Raw genomic sequence first — 23,863 nt, forward strand, 5'->3', positions numbered from 1 at the left:
AAAAACCTGGATTTATAGAAGTTGTAACATTGATAATGTTCAGTCAAGTGCTTGTATTGCTAGCACCTTGCTGCCATGTTCCCACCTGAATCATACAGAACCAGCAAGTGTGACTTTATGCGTTCATATAAAATATCCATCCCTCCCTCTATGTCCATGATTATTCCTTTTCAGAATTTTGGGGGGGATAAAGGGGGGAGGAGAAGGGTGCACCATCGAAAGGCCACCAGGCAACACTTAGGCAAACGAGAAAAACAAACATGCATGAACAAAATCTTACCTAAGGACAATTTTCAGAGACCAATTATCCCAATATGTATGTTTTAGGGCACTTTTCCATTGATAACTACACCACTCAACACGACTCGACTCTAAATTGCATGGTTTGAGTCATTTTCCCTTACAATTGAGTGCCACCTAAACCCAACATGACTCCAGAAACCAAAAATTAATGTGACTTGATCTGTATGAGACACTAACACAACGGACTGCGAGAGAAAAATCAGACCGGGATTTTAACCCAGGACTTTCTTGCTGGAAAGCAACAAGGCTGACAACTGCACAATTTTTATTTTTTTATAAGCATTTTAGGCTATTTTCCATTACCAGCAAAGCTTTCAAATCCATTACTGTGTATGTGTTGCTCGGCGGTAGAGCAAGGTCTCTCTGGGTCGAGCAGAGAAACTCAGGATGCCGCCCTGCACTTTTTGCCCAAGTTAAAAATTAATAATGCAGGTTCAACGGTACAACTCCACAAACACTAACACAGAGGAGAGGCTCGCAGTATCTCAGTGTCTGGAGCAAATGATTAAGATATATTACAATCCAAAGAAAAAGCTGTGATTTGGAAGGACGTGTCTAACAATTTGGGAGTAAAAGGTGAGGTTGAAAGTCTTCTGCTTCCTAAAAACTATTAGCTTACTCTTTCTTTACAATCTGTTTACTCTGATTTAGAGTACAAATTGATGTCTACATATAATACTTTCATCAACAGCTGATACCCTCAAAAAACATATTGCTGTGTTAGTTGCCCCCTCCTCGCCGTACTTTTGAGTTTTTGATTTCAGCTCCACAACGAGCACAGCGCTCTCCCTCTTTGTCCTGACAAACCTTCAGCGCAAACTATCGCAGTTTGGCCTTTTTTCTCACTGCACTGCCAAGAACAATAAGAATAATATTTAAGAACAGACTCCCGATTGTTTGATGTTCTCTCCTTAGAAGGTTGGCAGCTGTTTAAATGTTTCCAACCTTAATGTAAGATGATAAACTTGAAGTTGAAGTAAAAAAAAGAAAAACTGATTTTTGGGCAGTTGAAGCAGTCGTTTCTGCAGGGTCACTAAAAATCCCTTACTTTCTTGGCACTTTTGAAACTCATCCGAGAGTGCCAGACCTGCAAACTTCACCTTTTTTTTGTTTGAGGTAAAACTTTTTAGTGAAACGGAGCAGCAGTTTAAATCACTTCGCCTGGGCGCTACTTTTCCTTTTTACATCCTTTGGAAGTAGAAAGGTCTTTCTTTTTAGGTGTTACCATGACAATACTGATAGTCATTAAAACTTTATTTTCCCCATGACTATACAGCTGAAATTCAAGATAATAGAGAAAAAAGTTATAGCGCGTACCTTCGACGTTTTACTTTCAACCAGAAGCCACAGAGATTCAAATTTTTAACAAAACAAAAAAAAGAAAAGAAAAGGCTGTGTTATACCCTAGAAACTTTAAGGTATTTTTTTTAAAGTAAGCATTTCTGTTGAAAAATAAAACTAATTGTCTTGGATCCAGACAACCGCATTGCAACCTCCCCCCCCCCCCAAAAAAAAATACAAAAAACATTGGGGACTGTAAGCTGACAGTATTTTAGCCGTTTCAAGCAGTGTCTGTATCTCTTTTACATAATTGAACTCAGTTTCTTAGGCAAACTGTTCTCTTCTTTGCTGCGAAGAGCCCCTTATGGAGACTGTGGGTTTAGGCTGGCGTCAAACTCAAAGCAGGTTTCTTGAAAATGATCAAATGTAGAGTTTTTACAAGTAAGTTTCAGGTCATTATTCTGCTGCCATGAACTGCAGAACTTTCTGACATTGGACAGTCTGTTAAGTGCCATTATAAACTAAAATCAATGCGCCCTGTACTGATTCTGGGGAGCCGGAACAATGATGCGGTCCAAGGGCAGCCAAGTGTTCCCCGTGTCTCTCGGTGGAGACGGTACTCTTTTCTTAGAAGGCTTGATTGTTTTCTTTTATAACCAGCTGCAACACGGCACACTTTCTCTGGACTGTCGTACATTCAGTTGAAACGATGAATGATCACAATTATACTCCAAGTCTCTCTTGTTCTCTTCCGACCATTTCAACGGTCCTTCTAGACAATATGATTTGGGGTTTGTACTTAGAACCAAATGCAGGGAAATCGCCCTGGGTTTGTTAAACAAGCCTCTTCTCCAACAGCAAATCGTTCTCATCATGCTAAAAAGAACTTAAGTCAAACGCAACAATTAGAAGTCTTTGAATTGTTTTCTTTTTTTTTAAATCGCGGGGTTCTTAAACTTCAGAACCAGTTTATATCATGTTTGAGTGTGAGTTTCCACTCGTAAAAGGGTTTTCTGGCTTAAATCTATCACACTGGTATGCTACAATGGTTTAACTTTAATCTTTCTTCATATATACTGAACTAACAAATGCCTCATAAGTAACAAATAGACTTTTTGTTCTGCTGTTATTGTTTTTTCTTGACGGACCTTCCGAACCTGTGGATCAGCATCGTATGCCGCGCACTAATTAGATTCTAGGAGGCGGAGATGTCACAAGGAAACTTCGACTTGTACAAAGGAATTGAAGAAGCGCTTGAAGTCGACGCGTCGCAAACAAAGATAAGCTCAAAAGAACCGGAGGTCGGTGAGCCTGTAGCAAACTGTAATGACGAGCACAGCTCCTAATTCTGGAGGAGCGGGACGAATCGCGTACCGTTGACGTGTTGTGTCCGTGTCTTTATTTAACCACAATGAAGTTTGTTTAGGAGCTCGTTTGGAGCACACCGAGTAGAGATGACAAGACGCATATTTAAATGTTCCACATTTACATGAATAATACTGTCAAATCTACACACTTTCTTTCTCTTTACTTTTTCAAGCTATTTTAAAAGATGTTTGCAGTCATGATGTTTGTTCATATTGAAGCCTCATTTGTAACAGAATGTTTATATTAGGCGTGATGTCACGATGGCTTACGGTGTTTTAAATGAAATGCCAGAGAAAGCGCCTGCAGGAGTCGGGTTTCCTCCGGCTGTATGGAGCGTGGAACCGGCCGTATATCGTCGCTCACAGCAGAACCATTTTTTAAATTAGTTTGGTTTTTACAGACATGAATGGCTCTTTGTGTTTAAGTATATGAGCATGTTTGGGCTCCTGCACTTTGTTTATTTACTTTAGCTAGATTTATTTTTACGGCGTTTTCTCGCTGGACGCAGAAATAAAATCCACTGTATGTAAATTTAATTGGCCATAAAGTATCTTATCCTATCGTAAGTTTAAAGGGACGGGAACATTTTGTGCATTAACCACTTGCAAACTGTCACTAAGTTAGAAGTGTTTCTTCTGTGTTATTGCTTAAGTCTCTGTATCAGTTAAAATAAGTAAAATAAATGTTTTTACATTATTATAAATATTCCAATCATCACTATATCACTTCTGCATTTTTGTTTTTAAATGAGAACCAAAATTAGATGACATATTTGTTTTAATTTTTTGTGTAAATATCATACCGTGCTATAAAACAACGGTAAAACATCCATCCATTTTCTGTACACCCTTGTCCCTTAGTGCAGTGGTCCCCAACCTTTTTATTACCGCGGACCGGTCAAGACTTGGAAAATTTTGCTGCTGCCCGGTGGGGGGTAGGAGGGGAGCGAACCGTCAGATAAGGCGGTGTTGGTGTTCCCGCTAAATCCTGAATATACCCAATTTGGGGTTGTATTGGACTTTTTATCGCAGCCTGTGGGGTTTACCCTGTCTGGGAACGAGAATACAACCTGCTGAATGTCACAGGTAGCCAATCAGAAAGCGCGGTGACGTAAGAACAGAGGGGAATCCCAAACAGCGGACACATCGACATATTGCGCAACTGAGAGTCCGGTGGATATCGGAGATATGTGGAAATGTTTATTATTATATGTAAAGGTCCTCATTATATATGTTTGTTTATTCAGTTAAAAATGTTAACTATGAACAAACACAGTCACCTCCAAATCATAGTGCAGCAAATAGAGCGGCTGCTCCCGTCTCTTTTATCTACAGCCTTTTCTTTTTGTTACGTCTTTTATCTCTTAAAATGAGTCCACAAACTATCACTACTGCTTCTACATTGTCATCCGTGTTTGGTTATTCTAAATTCCCACTATGTTGGGGGTTTTGTGGATTTTCTTCTGGAATCGGGATGTTTATGACTGGAATCGGTTCGTGTGGTGTGTTGCTCCTGCCGTGTGGCTGGAGATACGAACCAATCGAACCGGTTGTACTTTTATCAGCTCTGTGGTCACAGAGGTTTGGAGAATAGGCCGACAATTCTTAAATCTTGCAATCTAAACCAACGGAAATATTTCACTATTTCTTGCACGGCACCAATTGGTCCTCGGACCGGTACCGGTCCACGGACCGGGGGTTGGGGACCACTGCCTTACGGGGGTCGGGAGGTGCTGGTGCCTATCTCCAGCTAACGTTCCAGGCGAGAGGCGGGGTTCACCCTGGACAGGTCGCCAGCCTGTTGCAGGGCAACACAGAGACACACAGGACAAACAACCATGCACACACACACTCACACCTACGGGCAATTTGGAGAGGCCAATTAACCTGACAGTCATGTTTTTGGACTGTGGGAGGAAACTGGAGAACCCGGAGAAAACCCACGCATGCACAGGGAGAACATGCAAACTACATGCAGAAAGACCAGGGCCGGGAATCGAATCCAGAACCTTCTTGCTGCAAGGCAACAGCTCTACCGACTGCGCCACTGTGCAGCCAACGGTAAAACAATGCTATAAAACTCAGCAGTGGAATCAGAAGAAACAATAAAATAAATTTAAAAAAAAACAAACAAGGGAGAGTAAAAACTGAGAAAAGAGTTGAACATGATGAACTAATCAGAGGAGATGTGCAGCAGCTGTGGCAGAATGGAAGCAGGGAAATTGAGGTAGAAACTAATTAACTCAACTGATCCAACAAACCAAGAGAGAAACAGCCTGACAGTAATCTAAAAGAAATAAATTCAAACGCACAAGGAACAGAAAACAAGAGGAAACTAAACACATAAGGAACAAAGAAATATGGCAATAATAAATACAGATAAATGAACTGAATTAAGAAAAAAAGAGATCAAAACAAACCCAAATGACAACCAAAACACTTGTATTTTTCTTTATTTGATCTATAACAGTTGGTTTTCTTAGTTAATCATTACATACTTGATATTGGCCAAGATATTTCTACAAAATGTTACAAAAAGGTGCATATTTATATGTGTCCTATATAAATATGGCATCTGAGTTGATTAACAGTTTTTTGCACTGAGGTTATCTGGGTGGTTTTATGTGAGTTTAGTTTCAGGCCGTCTATTTGGCTACATTAGTTATACTTATTTACATATCAGACAGAGACGAGGAGCTACATGTGTAAGTACAAATATGCAGACCATAGGTTAGCTCGATGCAGCGTGTAATTCTTACCATAAGCTACATCCTCACACGTTTTCTTTTTAGACCCAACACCTCCAAGACCACCGGCGCATTTATTTATTTATTTGCTTTTAAATATGCCATATTTCATCACTCATATCTTATGCATGCACGTATCCCAGACAGTGTTTCCGCTTTTGGTGCTAGGTGATGTATATTTCATTTGATGGCTTTAGCTGTTATTCTCATCATTTTTCAGGGGGGGTGGGCGTATTTGCCGGGATATAACAAAACAAAACAGTGACAGCAAAAGGAAGGCAGAGCAATATCAAAGAGTGTGTGTGTGTGTGGGGGGGGAATACATGTACATGCAGAATATACATGTAAAACCCAGACAGCTACTGCAGCTAAACCTGGCTCAAGCAAAATGAGTCATTTGGACGCTCTATCTTACGATCGCTTATTGAGCTGAGGTCTCAGACGTGAGGTGCGCTTATGTTAGCATTTCGTTAGCCGTCACTGCAGGCCTCACACCTGCGTTGGCATATTGCGAACATAATTTACTCTTAAAGCGACTGCGAGCTGCACTGTGCCAACAACGTCACTGTTCAGCCGAGCGTAGAGGACTTGGCTTACTGATGCACCATGGCTGAGGTTCGTTAATTACAAAACCTTTGATATCACGAGGCTATTGTGTTCGACTACTGAGACCCGAACACAATGATTCCCCGTCAAAAATAAAAAGGGGAATTTAAATTTTGCACTTTAAACACAGCTAACGGGGGGGGTTCAAAGCGATACTTTGTGCTCTGAAATCCAATGTCAGCTGGGGTCTGGTCAAAAGCTTCTGGCTAATTAAACCTGAAGACATCCTGATAAAGTGGGTTTTTTTTCCTTTTGCCTTTTTACTGCAGCTATTCAAAAAAAAAAAAAAAACCCTTTCAATGGAAACTAGAAATGTCAGGAAACAAATTATGTTGCCATGCTTTTGCATCTTCGATATTTTTGCTCATTTAAGCCAACAAACCTTTGTGTTGTAGCTAATAGGCTCCTAAAATGTTCGCGTGGTTGTGACCGCAAGGTAAACGCTGCTAACCTTTACTATTAAAAACGAGAAGAAAAAAAAAAAAACACATCCGTTTGATAATGGTCTCCACCTTTCAGCAACCCTTAAAAAAACACAACAAAAAAAACAAAACAACACAGACAGGAGGGCTGTCAGTCATCGAGTCCATTAAGTGCATAACTGTTTACAGAGTTCAGCCCTGAACTGCACATCCATAATTTAAGCTGGATCCTCTGAGAGTTTCTCACCGGCTTTCAGAAAGTGCCACAGCTCAGCACTGCTCGGGATATTTTCTCAGGGCCTGCTGAAGCTACCACAGAAGGAATTTGCATTGTGCATATTACAGACTGCAAATCATTTCTCTGGCGTTTTTCCTCCGCTTCGATCCCTGCGCACGCACCCTGAGCGGGGAAAACGAGCGACAACAGCAGCCACATCACAGGCGCTCCCCCCTTGCAGCCCTTCCTGGCTCCTTCCACAGCCGATGACAAAACAACGATCAGAGTTGATCTACTGCAGCTATTCTTTCTTCCCATCTCTTTGAATCAACCCTTTGATTCAACGCGAATCAAACGTTTGATTGATGGCAAAGTTAATCAGCCCCCCCCTCGCACCTCCTTGATCAGATTCAGAAAGGGACAAAATATACGGCGGTTTCTGAGAGGAAGTGCTTCCTTTAGTTTCCCTTGAGAAAGCACCTTGTTTTAAAGCTGCTCCCTTATTTTTCTTTTTTTTTTTAGCTGATAGGCACTTTGCTGGGAAGAATGCATGGTGAAAAGCTTTGAAAGTTGAATAGGAATGAATTATTAATGCATCTGACTTTGGTAGAACAATGGAAGAGAATAAAGAAGAAACGCTAACATACTACTAACAGTAAAAAAAAAAAAAAAAAAGAAAAAAAAAGGCAGCCATGGAGAGGAAGGAGGAGGCAGGAACTAAAAGCAAAAACCTCCAAGGGACGGAAGAAAGAGTCTCTAAAGTGTGCCCTAAGAAGAATCCAGTTCATGCGAATTAAACCCAGGATTCCAGATCCTCTATTCCTCACATATAGCAGATCTCCAGTTGTATGGATGTTCTTCGATTTGTTGCATTTCACAACAGCATTCGACCAGCTCAGACTGATTCATTTCATGTGGATTTAAAAGTCAACGCAAGACGACCGACATCGGGCGTTCAAAGTGTTTAGCAACAATAAACCCATCCAGTTTCAATGATGGGTCCATTAACACGTTTTAGCCGTTTGAAGCACTTTATGCGATCCCTTATGACTAGACGGTTTGTTTGCAGCAGATATTGACTCCTTCATTCGTGTAATCGTAGATAAAACATCGCTTTGCCCACTTTGTGTTGATTAAACTTTTTTATCTGTTGGGTTTTGCTTTTCTTCCTCTCTCAGTGTGACTTATAAACAGCTCTGCTCTGAAGAGTTTCAGTGTTTTGCAAAGATGTTCAGACGCATAGCACATAAAACTACATTTTGTCTGGTTACAACTAACTTCAGTGTGCCTTGTTGGGATTTTTTGTTGTTGCGACATACCGATTCGCAGTAGCACATACGTATATTAAAGTGGAAAGAGTTGGGTGGGAGTTTGTGATCAGCCACTTCAGTGCAGAAAACCAAGTTGTACCAGTTGTTTTCAGAAATCATCTAATTGTTAAACAGGTCACTTAGCTGTGGATAACTTCCAGCCGCGGCCTCCACCAATCAAGCTCTTATGGAAGAGTGGCAAGCGGAAAGTCAATGTCGAAAGAAAGCATGTTCTAGTCAGATATACTCAATAATTGACCTCTTCTACCTAACAAACACCGTATAGAAACTTAATATATATATGTATATTGTTTAGTTTTTTGGATTTTACAGATACAATTGCTGTTTATATTTTTATTCTAGGTTCAGAAAAAAAATGAATCTAGGTTTGGTGGCAGAAAGCTAAACATGGTCTTGACCGTACACTCCTCCTCGTAAAACATGGCGGCAGAAGCGTCATGCGTTGAGTTTGTTTTTATTCTAGCAAATAAAGGAAAGACGATCACCACTGGATTAGTTTGGTGGAGATTACAACTGGACAATACTTTAAGAAAACTTTAAAATCTGAAAACGTGTAGACTTGGTTGGAGGTTCACCTTCCAGCAGGATAAAAAAACCCTTAACATTCAGCCAGAGCTTCATTAGCTTGAGCTAACAAATAGCTCAAAGTCCAAACCTATATTCACTTTAGAACATGGGTTGAAAATCTTTATTTCCATCCAGTCTGAGTTTATTTTGCTGGTAGGAAACCCTAAATAATGATATTAATAATTACAGTACAAGTTCCACACTTAACCAGGAGGCGACCAAATACAAATCAATTGTCTGTTTTATTCTGTGCTGAATAAATGAATAAATTATACTGTAATTACGTAATAAATACTTTTAAAGTTTAATACGAATATTTTTGCGAAACACTGTACTTTCATGTGTTTTTTTGCGGTTAAATTCTTTTCTTTCCCTCAAAACAATTCATTACTTCCTCTATTTTCTTGCAAGGCCTCACATTCTTTCCAATTAAAACTCTGGCAACTGCAGCGCTACCCTGCTGAGGTGGAGGCACCCCCAATTGGGGGAACAATGGCTGAGGCTTCATGGTTTGAAATTATACTCCAAATTGCGATATTTACATTTTCACACTGCGTGCGGCCGTATGTAAAAACGAAGCCATAAACATCTACTAACGTTGTGATATTTACGTGGCCTGTAACTGTAGCACGTTGGAAATAAGAGTTCCTCAAACTATAACTCTGAGACTTGAAATTGGATAAACCATCTTCCTCAACAAAAACAACCAGAAGCACACCGACAAACACACACACACAGGCACACACGTGCACACACAAACGATTGGCTCAATATAACCCAAGACAGCCGAGGACAGCCACACGCACACACACACACACACACCCACACACAAACGATTGGCTCAATATAACCCAAGACAGCCAAGGACAGCCACACACACACACACACACGCACACGCAGAACCCCGACAACATCTGTTTAATCTTCTGTCGAACACGGCGCATCAAGCTCGGGGCCAGGGATGATGGTGAAGCCATTCCCAGACTTGTGCTTTTATTTCGGCTCAGGGAGCAAACGAAGCCGTACATCCCCTCCGCCCCCCGAACAGACTTTTAGTAATCCCCTAAAAATGAAATCCTTGACATTCTGGCTGATTTCCAGTTTACAAATTTAATATCGCCTGGTGGAATTTTAAATAAGGATTTAAGAGATCCAACCGCAAAAGGGAGGAGTGCATGAGGAGGTGATGGTCGGCTTCTGTTCGCCCGGGAGAAAGTTGGCTCAACGCAGTTTTCAGCAAATAGACCCGTCTGAAGTGCAAAGAGCCATTTTACCACATCTTCCTGTTTTGTTTTGTTTGTTTTTTTATCTTGTTGACTGTACAGGTATACAGATAAGGAGCTAATGAGGGGTTCTCACCTGTGTCTGGTGTCCCGGTTCCTGATGATAAGCCATGGAAAGGCGTTTAAGAGAAGAAAAGAGAACATAGTTACTACAATGCCAAGAAAAGACGAACAGGTTAAGTCAGCAATGCAAAGAAAGCAAAACACAGTGAAAAACCAGAAAATGGCTTGTACAGGTTGATGACCTAATACGTTAAATATGGAGACCTTGAAGGTTTAGCATTGAGAGCTAAACTGCTTAATTTACACATTAATAATCCTTTTGTTTGCAGATGACACATTGTTTTCAAAGAATGATTTCAAATAATTTCTGGATTAAACAAATTATTATCTTTTGTAACCAAAACGATAGAGATGAATGAACCCTGGAGATGAATTTTCAATAGGGGTATCTGTGGTAAATTTTTTGTGGGTAACTTTAGTTGGAAGTGTTACAACCAGTGCTATGAAATACGTACTTGCCCCCATAAAGGTTTTTGCCGTTTTGTTACAATTATATATGTTTTTAAATTATTTCAAATGGCTTCGGCCTTTATCTAGGAGAGAAAATGTCTATCCAAACCATACCAGTCCAATGTCGAAACATAATTCCCCACCCCTGAAAAGTTTAGTACAAAGTCACCGGCCACTCCCAGGCACAATTATTACCAGAGCTGTAAAATCAGGATATTAGTTAAGCACGACCAGAACCAACAAACCGTGGCCTAATCTAAAGAAACTGAAAAACGAGTAAGAAGTAAAGCGGCTGACATTCATCACTCTGGAAAAGGTTTAAAAGCCATTTCTTTGGGGAACCGGTGAGCTACAGTGAGAGCCATTATCTGCAAATGGAGAAAAAAATGGAACAGTGGGGAGGCTGCCTCGGAGAGGCTTACCAAAATAAATTACTGCAAGAGTGTATTGACAGCGTGTCGCCAAAGACGCAGAAGTACATCTAAAGCTCTGCAGGTCTTACATGTCTTAGTTAAGGTCAGAGTTCACGATTCAGCAATAAGAATGAAAGTCGGCATAAATGAAAACCACGGGAAAGATCACAGGCGGAAGTCGCTGCTGACCACAAAGAACACAGAGCTACTTCTGATATTTACCAAAAAGATATCTTCACTATCTCTACGACTTTTGGGCAAATATTCTGTGAACAGATGAGAGAAGAACTGGTTTGAAGTTGTGTTATGTTAAATTTATCTATAAATCCCATCAAGATCTTTGGGTTGCGTAGCAAGATGAAGATCCTAACCAAATCAGAACAGCTACCACCATACGGATAATTAAAGAGAGAGTACAAAATCAATATTTCGGAGTAGCCTAGTCAAAGTCCAAACTTGAGCACAAACCCTTCCACACCTCTGGAGTCATTGGCAGCCATTATAAACACTTGATGGAAGTAATTGCCCTAAGGGTTATAAAAATAAAAAATAAAAATAGGGCCAGGTTAGTTTGGTTAGCTTTTATCTGTTAAGTTAAATCATTTTAAAGTTAAAATTTTATATTTGCTCAGGTTGTTTCTGCCTAACATGCAGCACATATTAAAAGTGCAGAGTAGAGATTAAATAAGTTCAATAAAACTGAAATTCTGAAAAAATTCAGACACTGCAGCCCTCTCATATCGCGGGATTAGGTTTGATTCAGATGGCTGTATTCCTTCACATTAAATATTAAGTTAAAGAGGAAGCTTTTTGGCATTTCCTCCCAGGGGACGGGAAGGTATCAGATAGAGACTCCATGAAACCAGAAATATTAGTCAGAGGTACGATAATGACAGCAAATGAGAGAGTTAAGTTACATAAGAAGAGCACTCTGCAGGACAAATGACTGTGCAATCCCATTGAGATTTTACGCTTGAGAAAATACAGAAATGGGGAATGTAGTGCCTGCAGCACAGTAGGAGATATCATCATAATCCACAGAAAAAAAAAGAGTCTTTGTTTCACAGAAAAGCTGCTCTCACATCCTAAAGAGGTAGATTAAGGCCTGTGATATCTGAACCTCACATTTTCTGCCTTTTGCTTAAAAGACAAACTTCAGAGCATTCAGCAGAGATCAAACAGATCAGTGGTGCCCATGCTAGCCCAGAGCTAATGCAGAGCTAACCCCTTATCGGCTGAGCTCAATTTTTCTTAATAAACATAGAAAAACACTGTGCACACATGAAAACGCCCAAGTTCTCAACTCTCACTTGAGTTCCAGTATGGTCCTGGTGTATCCGTCCGGATGCACCCTCCGGATAAAGTTGAAGTCTCCGATGTAGAGGGAGCCGTCGGGCCCGCTGGCCAGTGCCACGGGGGCGAACAGCATCATGTCCCGAGCCGCTCCGCTGCAGCTCGGGCCGCAGGGGACGCTGCGATAGAAACCGTTCCCCATGACGGTGCTGATGACCGGGGGCTGCTGGGATAGGAAGATGTTTTCTCCATTTCCTTTATGCAGGATTCCTGAGGAACCAGACACGCAATAAATCTTTAAAAGCCCTCAGAACCATTGCCTGAGTCAGTGCATTCCCTCAGGGCAATGCAATCCTAGTTTTTTTTTTTTTGCTGAAGTTTAACAAAACAAGTACTATGAAAGCCACATCCAACTTTTTGTGCTGTCTAAATTTCCAGAAGTATGCTGACTCGTTCAAATTGTTTCTATGTTAATCTAACAAGATGACATCTTATAAAGTCATTTATTGTGGCACTTTGATGTCTTATGCGTTAATAATTGCGAACAGAAAACATTATTAAAAATATGATAAAAATTTAGGCCAAACTGAAGAGTTCACCCACCACTGCGAAAGTTGAGAGCATGGTGTTTGTCCAAGGACCAGCCTCCAAGATTAGAGGGCACCAGTTCAAATCCATGCATCAGAGCTGTCCTCCTTTCCCAGTGGATGACTCCGGGACATGACTCATACTCATAACCCACTGATACTGGAAGGCAAATGCAGACACACAACAGAGCACTTCAGTTTTGTGCAATAATTGTTTTGACTAGGCCCTACTACAAGCATCCGTGTACACTGACATTTTTTAAAAGGTTAAAGTTTTAGAAGTGCAAATATTTCCTGTCTTATTCTTCCTACTTTATAGGACCTTTTAATGAGATGCATGAGAAACTCAAAAGCTTGCTCCGCCCACTGCTGGTCAGCCAGTCAAAGAGAAGAATCCAACCATTTTCTCCAGGTTACATGTTTGGAAACATGAATAATTATTGTATGGAAAAAAACTCCATACAATAATTATGGTCTATTAAACTGCATAGTTTGACAGGCTAGCAGGAACATGCTTGGTAAGCAGTCGAATGTAAGTATCTGACTAGATAGCCCAGCTAATTGACCAGCTAATATCAGCATTTTATACTTGTGTTGCTTTATAAAGAGCTGAACAGTAAATGTGCTACAAGAAACTTGAGTGTGGAAAGCAAATTCACTTAGCATGTTGATTTTTAATGTCAAGTTTCTCTCAAAATATCAAATACATTATCTTCAGATAGATAGATAGATAGCCAGATAGCAATAGCTAACAATCCGTCAAAGAGTTATCAGATAGATAGATAGATAGATAGATAGATAGATAGATAGATAGATAGATAGATAGATAGATAGATAGATAGATAGATAGATAGATAGATAGATAGATAGATAGATAGATAGATAGATAGATAGATAGAAGCCCTTGTTTAGTCCTGACAATAGCTTAATTTCCCCATTTTCGACAAAACACTCCAGAACCACTTGAAACCCACATTTTGTATGCTTTCTGTGTCTCTCTGAGAGCTGAATTGTATTGAGCACTGAGTTAGATGAAAGGCGTTGTAGCGAGACCTCATCAGTGTAAGTTTTTGGGAGAGATCAGCGAGAAGAGTAGGCGTAATCAGGAGTTCATCTTCATAAGGAAGCCCTAGAATTAGCCGCCTGGCCTCTCAGATGTAATGATACGCTGTGTGTGGTTTCCCTGTATGAGGAACAACTATCAACAGCTCTCTTTTTTCTTTTTACTTGGCAGGGGGAACCGTGCTGCACCAGCAATTTGCTGCTTAAAATATGCTAAAAGCCAACAGGTGACAAAACTGTTGGAGATCTCAAGACATGTAAACACAAACATTTATGTCGCTCTTTAATCTACAATATCACACGGAGTACGGTCAGAAACAAGTCTGTGAATGAAGCTATGGCATATTTTAAGACAAAAATAACCTGCTAAAAAAGGTACTCCTTAAAAACAAACCAATCAAAAATGATACAGTATATATTTTTTATTATACAGAAATGCATTTATTTAATAGAATGATATAAAATGCTTGCAATATGTCATTTGTCGTAAGACACAAATGGGGCTGGGACTAACAATAGTGCGGTCTTGAGATCATCTTTAGAGATTAAAGCAATTAAATTATCCCAATTAAAAATTATCCCAATTAAAAATTATACTGGTAAAGCCTATTTTAATAGCTGCAAAAAGATGAAGCTAAATGTATTATTATACAATGTCAATGTGCCTCGACGTAACCAAACTGAGTGGAAAAACGAACACGACACTTCCGTTATTTGAAGGTCAAAACCTGCACATACACACATAACATTTTGAAAATGTCCTTAAGTTTTGATCACTTCACACATTTAACATTTAGATAGCACGTAATTATTATTTTGAGAATTAGTAGCCATACATAAAAAAGAAATGGGATGGAATAATAAGAGCGTTCTTATTCAATTGAATTGTTTTTCTTGCCTTTAAACAAAGTTCTTGTAGAGATACAATATTGGAGTTAATTTATTCTTAAATGTGCGATTAGCTGTAAAATCATAGTTATTTTTTTGTCCTATAAACCTCAAAGAGATACTGTGTGAGGAATATGTCAGGGTTTTTTAATTAAATTCTGTCATATTCTTTGTTTGTAATCAAAAATAACATGACGGGTGACACGATCTCTGGAAGTTTAGGTTGGCTATGATCTTTTTTTTGTACTTTCCGATATCAGGCTTTGTTTTTCATTACTTTGTATTTTGGTGTTCTGTTTTGCAGCTTGATAAAATCATATTGGATTTTCCCATGTGCTGCTTTTGTTTCATTTCTGTATCTGTTTCAGTTGGTCTTGCTTTCTGCTCACACACCACCTGGCCTGAGACGCTAATCAGCATACCTGCTACTTGTGAGGATGTTTTCGGCTCGTCCATCTGGTAACTACGGAGGCGGGCATTTTGTAGCAGCAGAAGTTTCAACTGTAACTTTTCATTGGCTGCATGATGCTGCAGAAATGTCTCCTGTATGCCTTTAAAGTAATGTCTAGGGCTTTAATAAGACAAAATTCCAGATTATGGATTCAAAACACTCATAACAATGAAGCTTCTTATGTTTTGAACAATGTAATGTGGACAGATGAGATAAAAGTAGAAACATTTAGCTGTACTGCTATGCATTGTAACCATAGCGATAAATCTGGTAGTTTTTTGCTTGTTTTTATTGCAAACATGGAGTGGGGGTATTCATCCAACCAAACAAAACAATGACTTCATGAGGGAAAATTTAGATTTGGAATAACTGAGAGAGAAATTAACAACAACAAAACAAATATGTGGGGTCACTTTAAGATGGATGGACGTCCTCACAATCTGACAGATTTAGAGAACTGTCAAATTCAAATTCAGAAATACTTTATTAATCCCAAAGGGAAATTAAGTGTTGTAATTCATATTAATCCAAAATTCTTCAGAGAGTTATTGTAGATGTGAATATGAAGAGATAAGAAGAGATTACCTGTAAAGATTGTGAATATTGCTAAGTCAAAATGAAGCACGTTCACAGACTGAATCAAAAATGCTTTAAAGGGACGGTATTGTGCATTTTATTGCACAATCAAGTAACTATGTTGCCTTCAGTCGTTAGAAAAATGCTGTATTTTTATAGCAAAACTGGATGCCTTGAGAACTGAATGTAACACCTTGAAATTGGCCTCTGTCACTTTAAGAAGCTCCTGCTCTTTCCGGCACTCTGCCTTCAGGGCGTCATTGCAATGTTTCTCAGTTACACGATTCACAACCGTTCGTAGGAGCTGAGAAGTAGTTTGCATGGTGAGCTGAGCAGAAACACATTTCCACCAGATACTCCTTTCTGCTGCTGCTGCTGCTAGTTTGAAGGAACTGAGTATGGGAGGCATGGAGCTCCATGGCGCAGAAGCTTTGCGGAAGTAGGCGGAGCTATGTGAGAGCAAGCCTTTAGGCACCCCAGAATGGTTTCCAAGGGAGATTAAAGGTCACACTCCAGGTATGTTTTTGATGAGGGAAAAACTTTATAATTTGATGTAAAGCAAAAAACAAAAATTCTACAAAATACCTTCCCTATGATACAGTATTGCACCTTTTTAATCTTACACAGATATGTCTGTCACATGACATGAAAAGAAAATGACTGTAGTTTAGCATTTTATTAGGGGTGCGCAGACTTTTCAGAGCCTTAAGTAAACTAAACATTAGTATGGAGTACAACAAAAACACAAGTAAAGTTTGGGAAACAAAAACAACTGACTAACCTCACAGACTAGTTAATCATTACACTGCAAAAAGTCCCCTTTCAAAAACAAGAAAAAAAAGTACAAAAACAGGGTATAATTTTCTTAAAATAAGAAAAATTATCTGCCAACAGAACAAGAAAATTTATCTTGTCAAGATTTTCTAAAACAAGAAAAAATATCTTACCAAGATAAACCTACAATATCTTAAAATTAGTGTATTTTTACTTAAAACAAGCCAATTTTACTTATACGAGTAAGATATATTATCTTATTTTAAGAAAAATTATCTCAAGTAAAGAAAATGTTACTTGACACTGAATTTCTTAAAATAGCGTAAAATTTTCTTATTTTAAGACAAATGTTCTATGTATTAAGAAAATAAATCTCATATATTCTATTTGTATTAGTAAAATTGGCTTGTTTTAAGTACAAATACACTAATTTTAAGATATTTGTAGGTTTATCTTGGTTAGATATTTTTTCTTGTTTTGGAAAATCTTGACAAGATAAATTTTCTTGTTCTGTTGGCAGATAATTTTCTTATTTTAAGAAAATTATACCCTATTTTTGTACTTTTTTTTTCTTGTTTTTGAAAGGGGACTTTTTGCAGTGATATACCTAAATCTAGTTTATTTTTATTGTTGCATAGGATTAAAATATATATTTTGTCACAGCTTTACTCAAGGTTCTTATGCTAAGACAAAATCCCAAAATTGATCCTGTGAATACTGGAACAAGAGATGTTATTGGTTTGCTGAAATGAAGACATGAGTTCAATTACTTTTAACATCTTTATTACGTTTAAGTTTCACATAAACACAATAAAACATGACTACTGGTCAGAATTTAAAGTCTGGATGGGCATCTTATTCTGAAACAATCCTATAAAATGACAGAACAATGACGATCTGACACATCTGCAGCACTAGTCAAGCAAACCAAATTGTCCAAAGCAAAAAAAAATCTTGGGATTAGATGTCAACAATAGGAGCTTCCCCCGCAATGAACTTCTTCCAGTAAGCCATAGACTTTTATATGTGGAAGTCTTGCCTCAGTTACGGACGGCGTTCTCAAGACGTCTGTCGGCAGCACAGAGAGGAGTGGCCACGGACACACGGATGCTGAAAGGTGTAGTAGCTATGATGTCCTCCTTTCAGAAGATCAGGGCAGGCATGGTTCCAATGGCCAGTAGAAAGTTGGTTTCACGATCACCACAGAGCTGAAAGTGGTCTTGTTTGAAGTTGTTGGGTCATCTGCTAATTGGAGCACAGACAGAAAAACAGTCACAAAACAAACCACGTTTTAGGGACTAATCAGTGTAATGATGAATCAGTATCATGAATTTCTTACCTCAAGAATGTGAAGGATGCCGTCACTTGCAATTCCCAAAGTTTCTTGTAGATGGTGCAATACGTGATTGGAGATGTGTCTGGCATAGGCTTCACCATGGCAACAGTTTGGTTTACTTGAAAAATAAAACAAGTCTTATTTTAGTTTATGTGCTCAATTACAATATTACATGAATTCAAGATGGCAAGAAAGTTATTTTAATTAAATCAAACTAGGACTACTTAAATTCACCAATCAAAAATAGTGTTTAAAATATCCTGGTAACAGTGTGGAATATCTAACCTAGGCTTTAGACTCATTGCATTTAAGTTTTTAAATTACAGCACATAAAACACCCTCAGTTAGTGAAATACTAGGCGGAATTACCCTTTAACCATTTCCCGAATCATAAGCTACGAATGAGAAGCCACCTTAGCTATGTTAAAAAACGGAAGCTACCATGAACCCGTGTCGATATTATTTTTAAGCCACAGCTATTGTGGTTAATAACTGTTCAAAGCTCATATTCACAAGAGCGGCTCTTTAACCGCGGATGAAAATTGGCATATCACGACATGCTAACTAGCTTCAGTTAGCTTATCTTAGAAAGACAGACAACTTTAAACTTACCTCTCAGTACAGCAGCTGTAGGGTCTATACACGTAAAAAGTCCTCCATCTTCATCCATGTCCAACCGAGATTAGAGAATTTGCCAAAAGAAAATCTTATAAAAGTACAGTAGATAAAAGCTTAGTTAGGCTGTTACAACTGAATCAACCGTTAATCAGGGCAGTTAAATGATCTCTGGCGTTGCCGTTAGTGATGTGCGGATTGATACTGAAATATCGATTCTTCCGATACCAGAACTTAATTCTTTAAAATCTATTGTCAGATCCAAGGATCAATACTTTCAACACTTTAGTAATTTGAGATAATGTAGATTAACAAGAGCAAGTTAGAAAGTAACTAAATTATTGAGATCTTGCCGAAATGAAACGTTGTTAATGGGAACTACTTTTTCTTCCGCCTGGTGAGTATGTAATGTGTAAGGACGTAATGCCCAAGCGCAGCGTGCTGCTGACGCTCACTCACTCAGAAATGAACATGTTGACAGATTATTTCAAAAGTGACATGGAGCTATTTCAGCTGTCATTTTATAGTAGTTTTAATAATTAAACAAGGATGTATTTAGTAGGGTTATTACTTTACTAATTTTCTTTTTTTAGTTTGCAACTCCATTTTCACATGTTTTGTATATTTCAGCTGAATTAAAATAGCTTATAGTAAACGAGATTGTTCTCAATGTACTTCTGAGTTTAAAATGAGTGCATCAGAGTACATTGTGTTCTTTTTATGAAGCCAAGATATGGATTACATTTATTTTTTATTTAATTAAGAAACAAATTAATTGTCTTTTGCACAAAGTATGGGATCTGTATTGCCAATACCACCTTAAATTTTACTCTGTATTGGATCGGAAAGAAATCTGTTGTATCGAACATTAATACTATCTCACTGACATTTTGGGCGCTTTCCCATGTGGATTGTATGATGTCATAAAGGGGTTACAAACATGATTAATAAATATTGTTCAAACTAATATTAGTAACTTATAAAGTAAGAATTTGAAATATAAACCAAAAGTTAAAATATTTATCATGACATTGAGCGAATCAATATTGTTGATTCTAATCTCATTGTGTGGAATACCAGCCATTTCAAATCACACATCAACAGAAATTTCATGACATGTCAGTAAGAGGTCCCACATCTTGCATCAAGAAGATCAGATTAAGGTCCACAGCAGACGGAAACATGCCAAGAATTATCTTGATATATAAACTGATATTGTTTCTGAAATTGTTGTGTTAAATGTCAATCGTTTAAATATTAAATTACAATTTCCTGTACACTCTGCCAACTTATACAAGAATATAAGTTCATGGGTTTTTTTAATTTTTCATTGACAATAACACAAAGGATTCCATTTGGACATAGTCTGTTTTAATTATCTGAATACATTTAATTAAGTATGTGATTTCACTTTCTGTGCTTGAAATAAGAAATTTTTACTTGTATAAAATAAGTTCTAGACTTGAAGTTTGATTGGTAAATATTGATATTCTAGATTCTAGCACATATTTACTCATAATAAGTAATATTTTCTTAACATTAAGCTTTTATATCTTACTGAGATAATTAAGTACAAAAACACTTAAAATAAGAAAAATATTCTTACATAAATCCCTCTTGGTGAGAAAAATTATCTTGTCAGAAAGAAAACAAGAAAAATCTCCTTAATTTAAGATATTTAATCTTACTAAGATTTCAGTTTTTGCAGTGTAGTGTAATAAACAGTATAATTAGTGGGTGAGTGAACAATTAAACACTTTGACATCTCTTACTCACTTAGTATGTATAAATACACAGTTTTTATTGCTTTCGTTAGTTTGATTTTGCATTTCTCAAAAGAAAAAAAATCTATCCTGCTTTAGTGAAACATCTGTTCTCACAGCATCTTCATTAGGTGACGATGTCAAGAAAGGCAAACAAGTTAAATAGTGCAACAACTTCCAGGAAAGCTGAAAGCACCGGAGCAAATTTTTCCAGTGCTGTTCAGGGTGAAAAAAACAACAAAAAAACAAAACATAAAACAGTAATTTAGTGCTTTGTTTATACCTAGATGAAAAGCCTTGTAATTATCTTGAGGCAAATACATTGTTTTTTGGGGGTTTTTTTTACACCCGGCATAAAATCACAGTTCACAAAGAATCCGAGGTTGGGTTTAGCAACCAGACGTGTTTTGTGTGATTAAACCATCTGGCACGTCAGGTTAGCTTTTCGACGAGGATCCCATTGAGAACCACGAGTTTTCAACGATAGCTACCAATTTAGTCACCATTTAGACTCTTATGGTGGACAATGTCATCCTGGAACAAATCCCTCTCATCAATCAAGGTGAAAACCACACATTCCTCTATAACCAAAGTCTTATTTTTAAGGTCACTATGTCAGTATAGAGAAATAAAACAGCGGGTGTACGAGACTCTTTGCACCGTCATTCCAGATTGATATCAGACAGGCTAAATGAAAATAATGATATTCTTCAGGGGGACGAAGGCTTGACATATCTGATCCTCGAGCCACAGAGGAGCGGTTGTCACTGTCAATCACCGTTGGCACTGATCTCTCTTAACTGGCCTCACTGTAGACCCGCGGGCATGCGAGCTGATTAGAGCTCAAGGGAAAAACAGAGGGCAGAGTCAGCATAAAGACAAGTTCACAATGCTGGAATACGCGAACAGAGGTGCTTGGATTATGCACCGAGCTCGGGGAGATTCTCTTACATCGAGAGAAAAGTCTCTGCAGACACCCAACGCCAACTTAAGTCTCCACTCAGAGCGCACAATCGATTAGGTGATCGGGGGAGAGGGAGAATAATGGGTCGTTTGGAACGCGGTGGATTCAGAGAGAGGATGCAGAGAGGAAACCTTATCCCGCTGAACTAAAGTTCTCCATCTAGGAACTATCTTTAAGGGTCATTTAGTGAGTCCATTTGCTTCATATTTTGAGCTAAGGTGCATTTTAACCTCGTTTTTAAAGGATTGGAAGGGAACGTCGAGGCTTGAGAAATGTGAAGTGTTGCTTTCAAAATGTAACTCTATCAAAGTGAAATTAATTGCACTTAGTAAGGGTGGGAGATGTGGACGTAGAATTTTAGAGCAATATTTTGTGGTACAATTGTGATAAGAGGTTTTATATATACACTGCTCAAAAAAATAAAGGGAACACTTAAACAACACAATATAACTCCAAGTAAATCAAACTTCTGTGAAATCAAACTGTCCACTTAGGAAGCAACACTGATTGACAACGGGGACCCTCGTTGGGTCAATCAGTGTTGCTTCCTAAGCAATGCCCGCCTTTGTCAGGCGGGCATTGTGAACTGCAGCATTGTCCTGTTGAAAAACCCAATCATTACCACACAGACGAGGGCCCTCAGTCATGAGGGATGCCCGCTGCAACATCTCCACATAGCCAGCTGCTATTTGACGCCCCTGCACAACCTGAAGCTCAATTGTTCCATTGAAGGAAAACACACCCCAAATCATGATGGCGCCCCCACCACTGTGCCGTGTAGAAAACATCTCAGGTGGGATCTCCTTGTCATGCCAGTAACGTTGGAAGCCATCAGGATCATCAAGGTAAAAAAATTTTCCTCATCAGTGAAGATAACTTTCTTCCACCTTTCAATGTCCCATGTTTGGTGCGCCCTTGCAAAGTCCAAACGGGCAATTTTGTGGCATTGAAGAAGACGTGGCCTTTGAAGAAGTTTTTTGTTTCTGAAGCCGTTCTCTCGCAGATGCCGTCTGATGGTTGTTGGGCTGCAGTCAGCACCAGTAATGGCCTTAATTTGGGTAGAGGATCGTCCCCTGTCTTGACGGACAGCCAATCGGATCCTGCGGCTAAGAGCTGCTGACATTTTTTTGGGTCTACCACTTGACTTTTTTGTTCCATAACCCTCAGGATCATTTAAAAAATGCAAAATGACTGTCTTACTGCGTCCAACCTCAGCAGCAATGTCACGTTGTGAGAGGCCTTGCTTATGCAGCTCAACAATCCTACCACGTTCAGAGTCAGTGAGCTGTTTTGCTTTTGCCATCAGGAGGTCTTGACGGTGTAAAGACTTGACACAAAATGACATGGAATCCAGATTTTTGCACAGCTTTTGCCTTTTAAAGACTATGGTCTTAAACTTTTGATCAGCTGAAAAAAATCATGTTTGAGTGTAAATGCAGTTTTCAGAAAATTCCCTGCTCAAAAGTTCTTGTCTCTTGCACTGATTTTTTCCTTTAACATTGTGAAGCTCTACTTAGAACCTTCTTAAGATCCAATAGTGCAAAATGCAAATTCTTGCAATTTTTTGACTGGTCTTAAGATTTTGATCAGGAGTGTATATATATATATATATATATATATATATATATATATATATATATATATATATATATATATATATATATAAACTTATATTTTAGGTAACTATGGCTGTGACTGCATGGCACAGCATTTACAGCATCACAAACAGAAATACTGTTTCTCTTCACTTACTTGAAGAACTGTGATTTATATCAGTGAGCTGAAATTACTAACCGAATTTAATTATATTTTCAAATGTTATTGATGCTCTTGGGGAACAAACTGTAGTAAGAAAGTAGTAAAAACAACATTTCCGATAATGCCGCTAGTTTTTAAAAAAAAGATTATTATTCAACATAATTAATTGAAATTTATTGAGACAACAATAAATCAAAATCCTTATCATAATCAGAATTTTTTCAGCATAAATGATAAACGAGGGGTGAAAAATGCCCACCCATAACTTATCGGTCACATTACTTAATTACTCAATGAGTTCAACCTTGTAAGAGAAAGAAACCAGGAACACTTTGTCCTTTAAAAAAATAAAATAAAAAAATACAATCAACTGAAAAAATAAAAAAAGAATAAAACTTTTCCAGGACAAAACGGGCAAACCAATCTCAAAGGACAGGACTCTGTATTAAGGATAAAAAAAAGAAAAACTTCCCCCCAAAAAAGAAAAACATCCCCACAACCTGATATTACTGCAGCTATATTACAAGAAGTCGTCCAGCACACATAGACATACTCCCAACAAACAATACATGTGCACACTGTAGTCCATAAATGCACATTCAATATCTCACAGGTGAAAGCTTTCATTCTCCGCTGCTGAGGCCTCAGGCAATGTGTTCACCCCAGCAAACAGAGCATGATCTCCTTTCTCTCTTGTTCTCTCTGGCAATCTGCAGGCACAGCCGTGTAGATACACATGCAGCAGG

The 23,863-nt window shown here is 38.5% G+C and overlaps 1 protein-coding gene and 1 long non-coding RNA gene across 4 annotated transcripts in view; both read right to left on the reverse strand.

Moving 5' to 3' along the window:
* tenm1 (teneurin transmembrane protein 1) overlaps positions 1 to 23,863 on the reverse strand; it is a 300,581-nt gene that overhangs the window by 73,584 nt on the left and 203,134 nt on the right. For all 3 annotated transcript variants that reach the window (XM_081611713.1, XM_081611715.1, XM_081611714.1), the window contains 3 exons: positions 12,947 to 13,090; positions 12,361 to 12,613; positions 10,201 to 10,221 (listed from right to left, as the gene is read on the reverse strand). In XM_081611713.1, coding sequence (XP_081467839.1) covers positions 10,201 to 10,221; positions 12,361 to 12,613; positions 12,947 to 13,090 — 418 coding nt within the window. The remainder of the gene's footprint in view (positions 1 to 10,200; positions 10,222 to 12,360; positions 12,614 to 12,946; positions 13,091 to 23,863) is intronic.
* LOC145553018 (uncharacterized) lies at positions 17,760 to 19,113 on the reverse strand. The gene is made up of 3 exons (XR_014089191.1): positions 18,630 to 19,113; positions 18,021 to 18,135; positions 17,760 to 17,926 (listed from the first exon to the last, which is right to left on the reverse strand). It is a non-coding gene; the product is annotated as an uncharacterized LOC145553018 (long non-coding RNA).

Source organism: Poecilia reticulata, chromosome 10, assembly GCF_904066995.2.
Source record: "Poecilia reticulata chromosome 10, P_reticulata-male-v2, whole genome shotgun sequence".
Taxonomy (NCBI): Eukaryota; Metazoa; Chordata; class Actinopteri; order Cyprinodontiformes; family Poeciliidae; genus Poecilia; species Poecilia reticulata.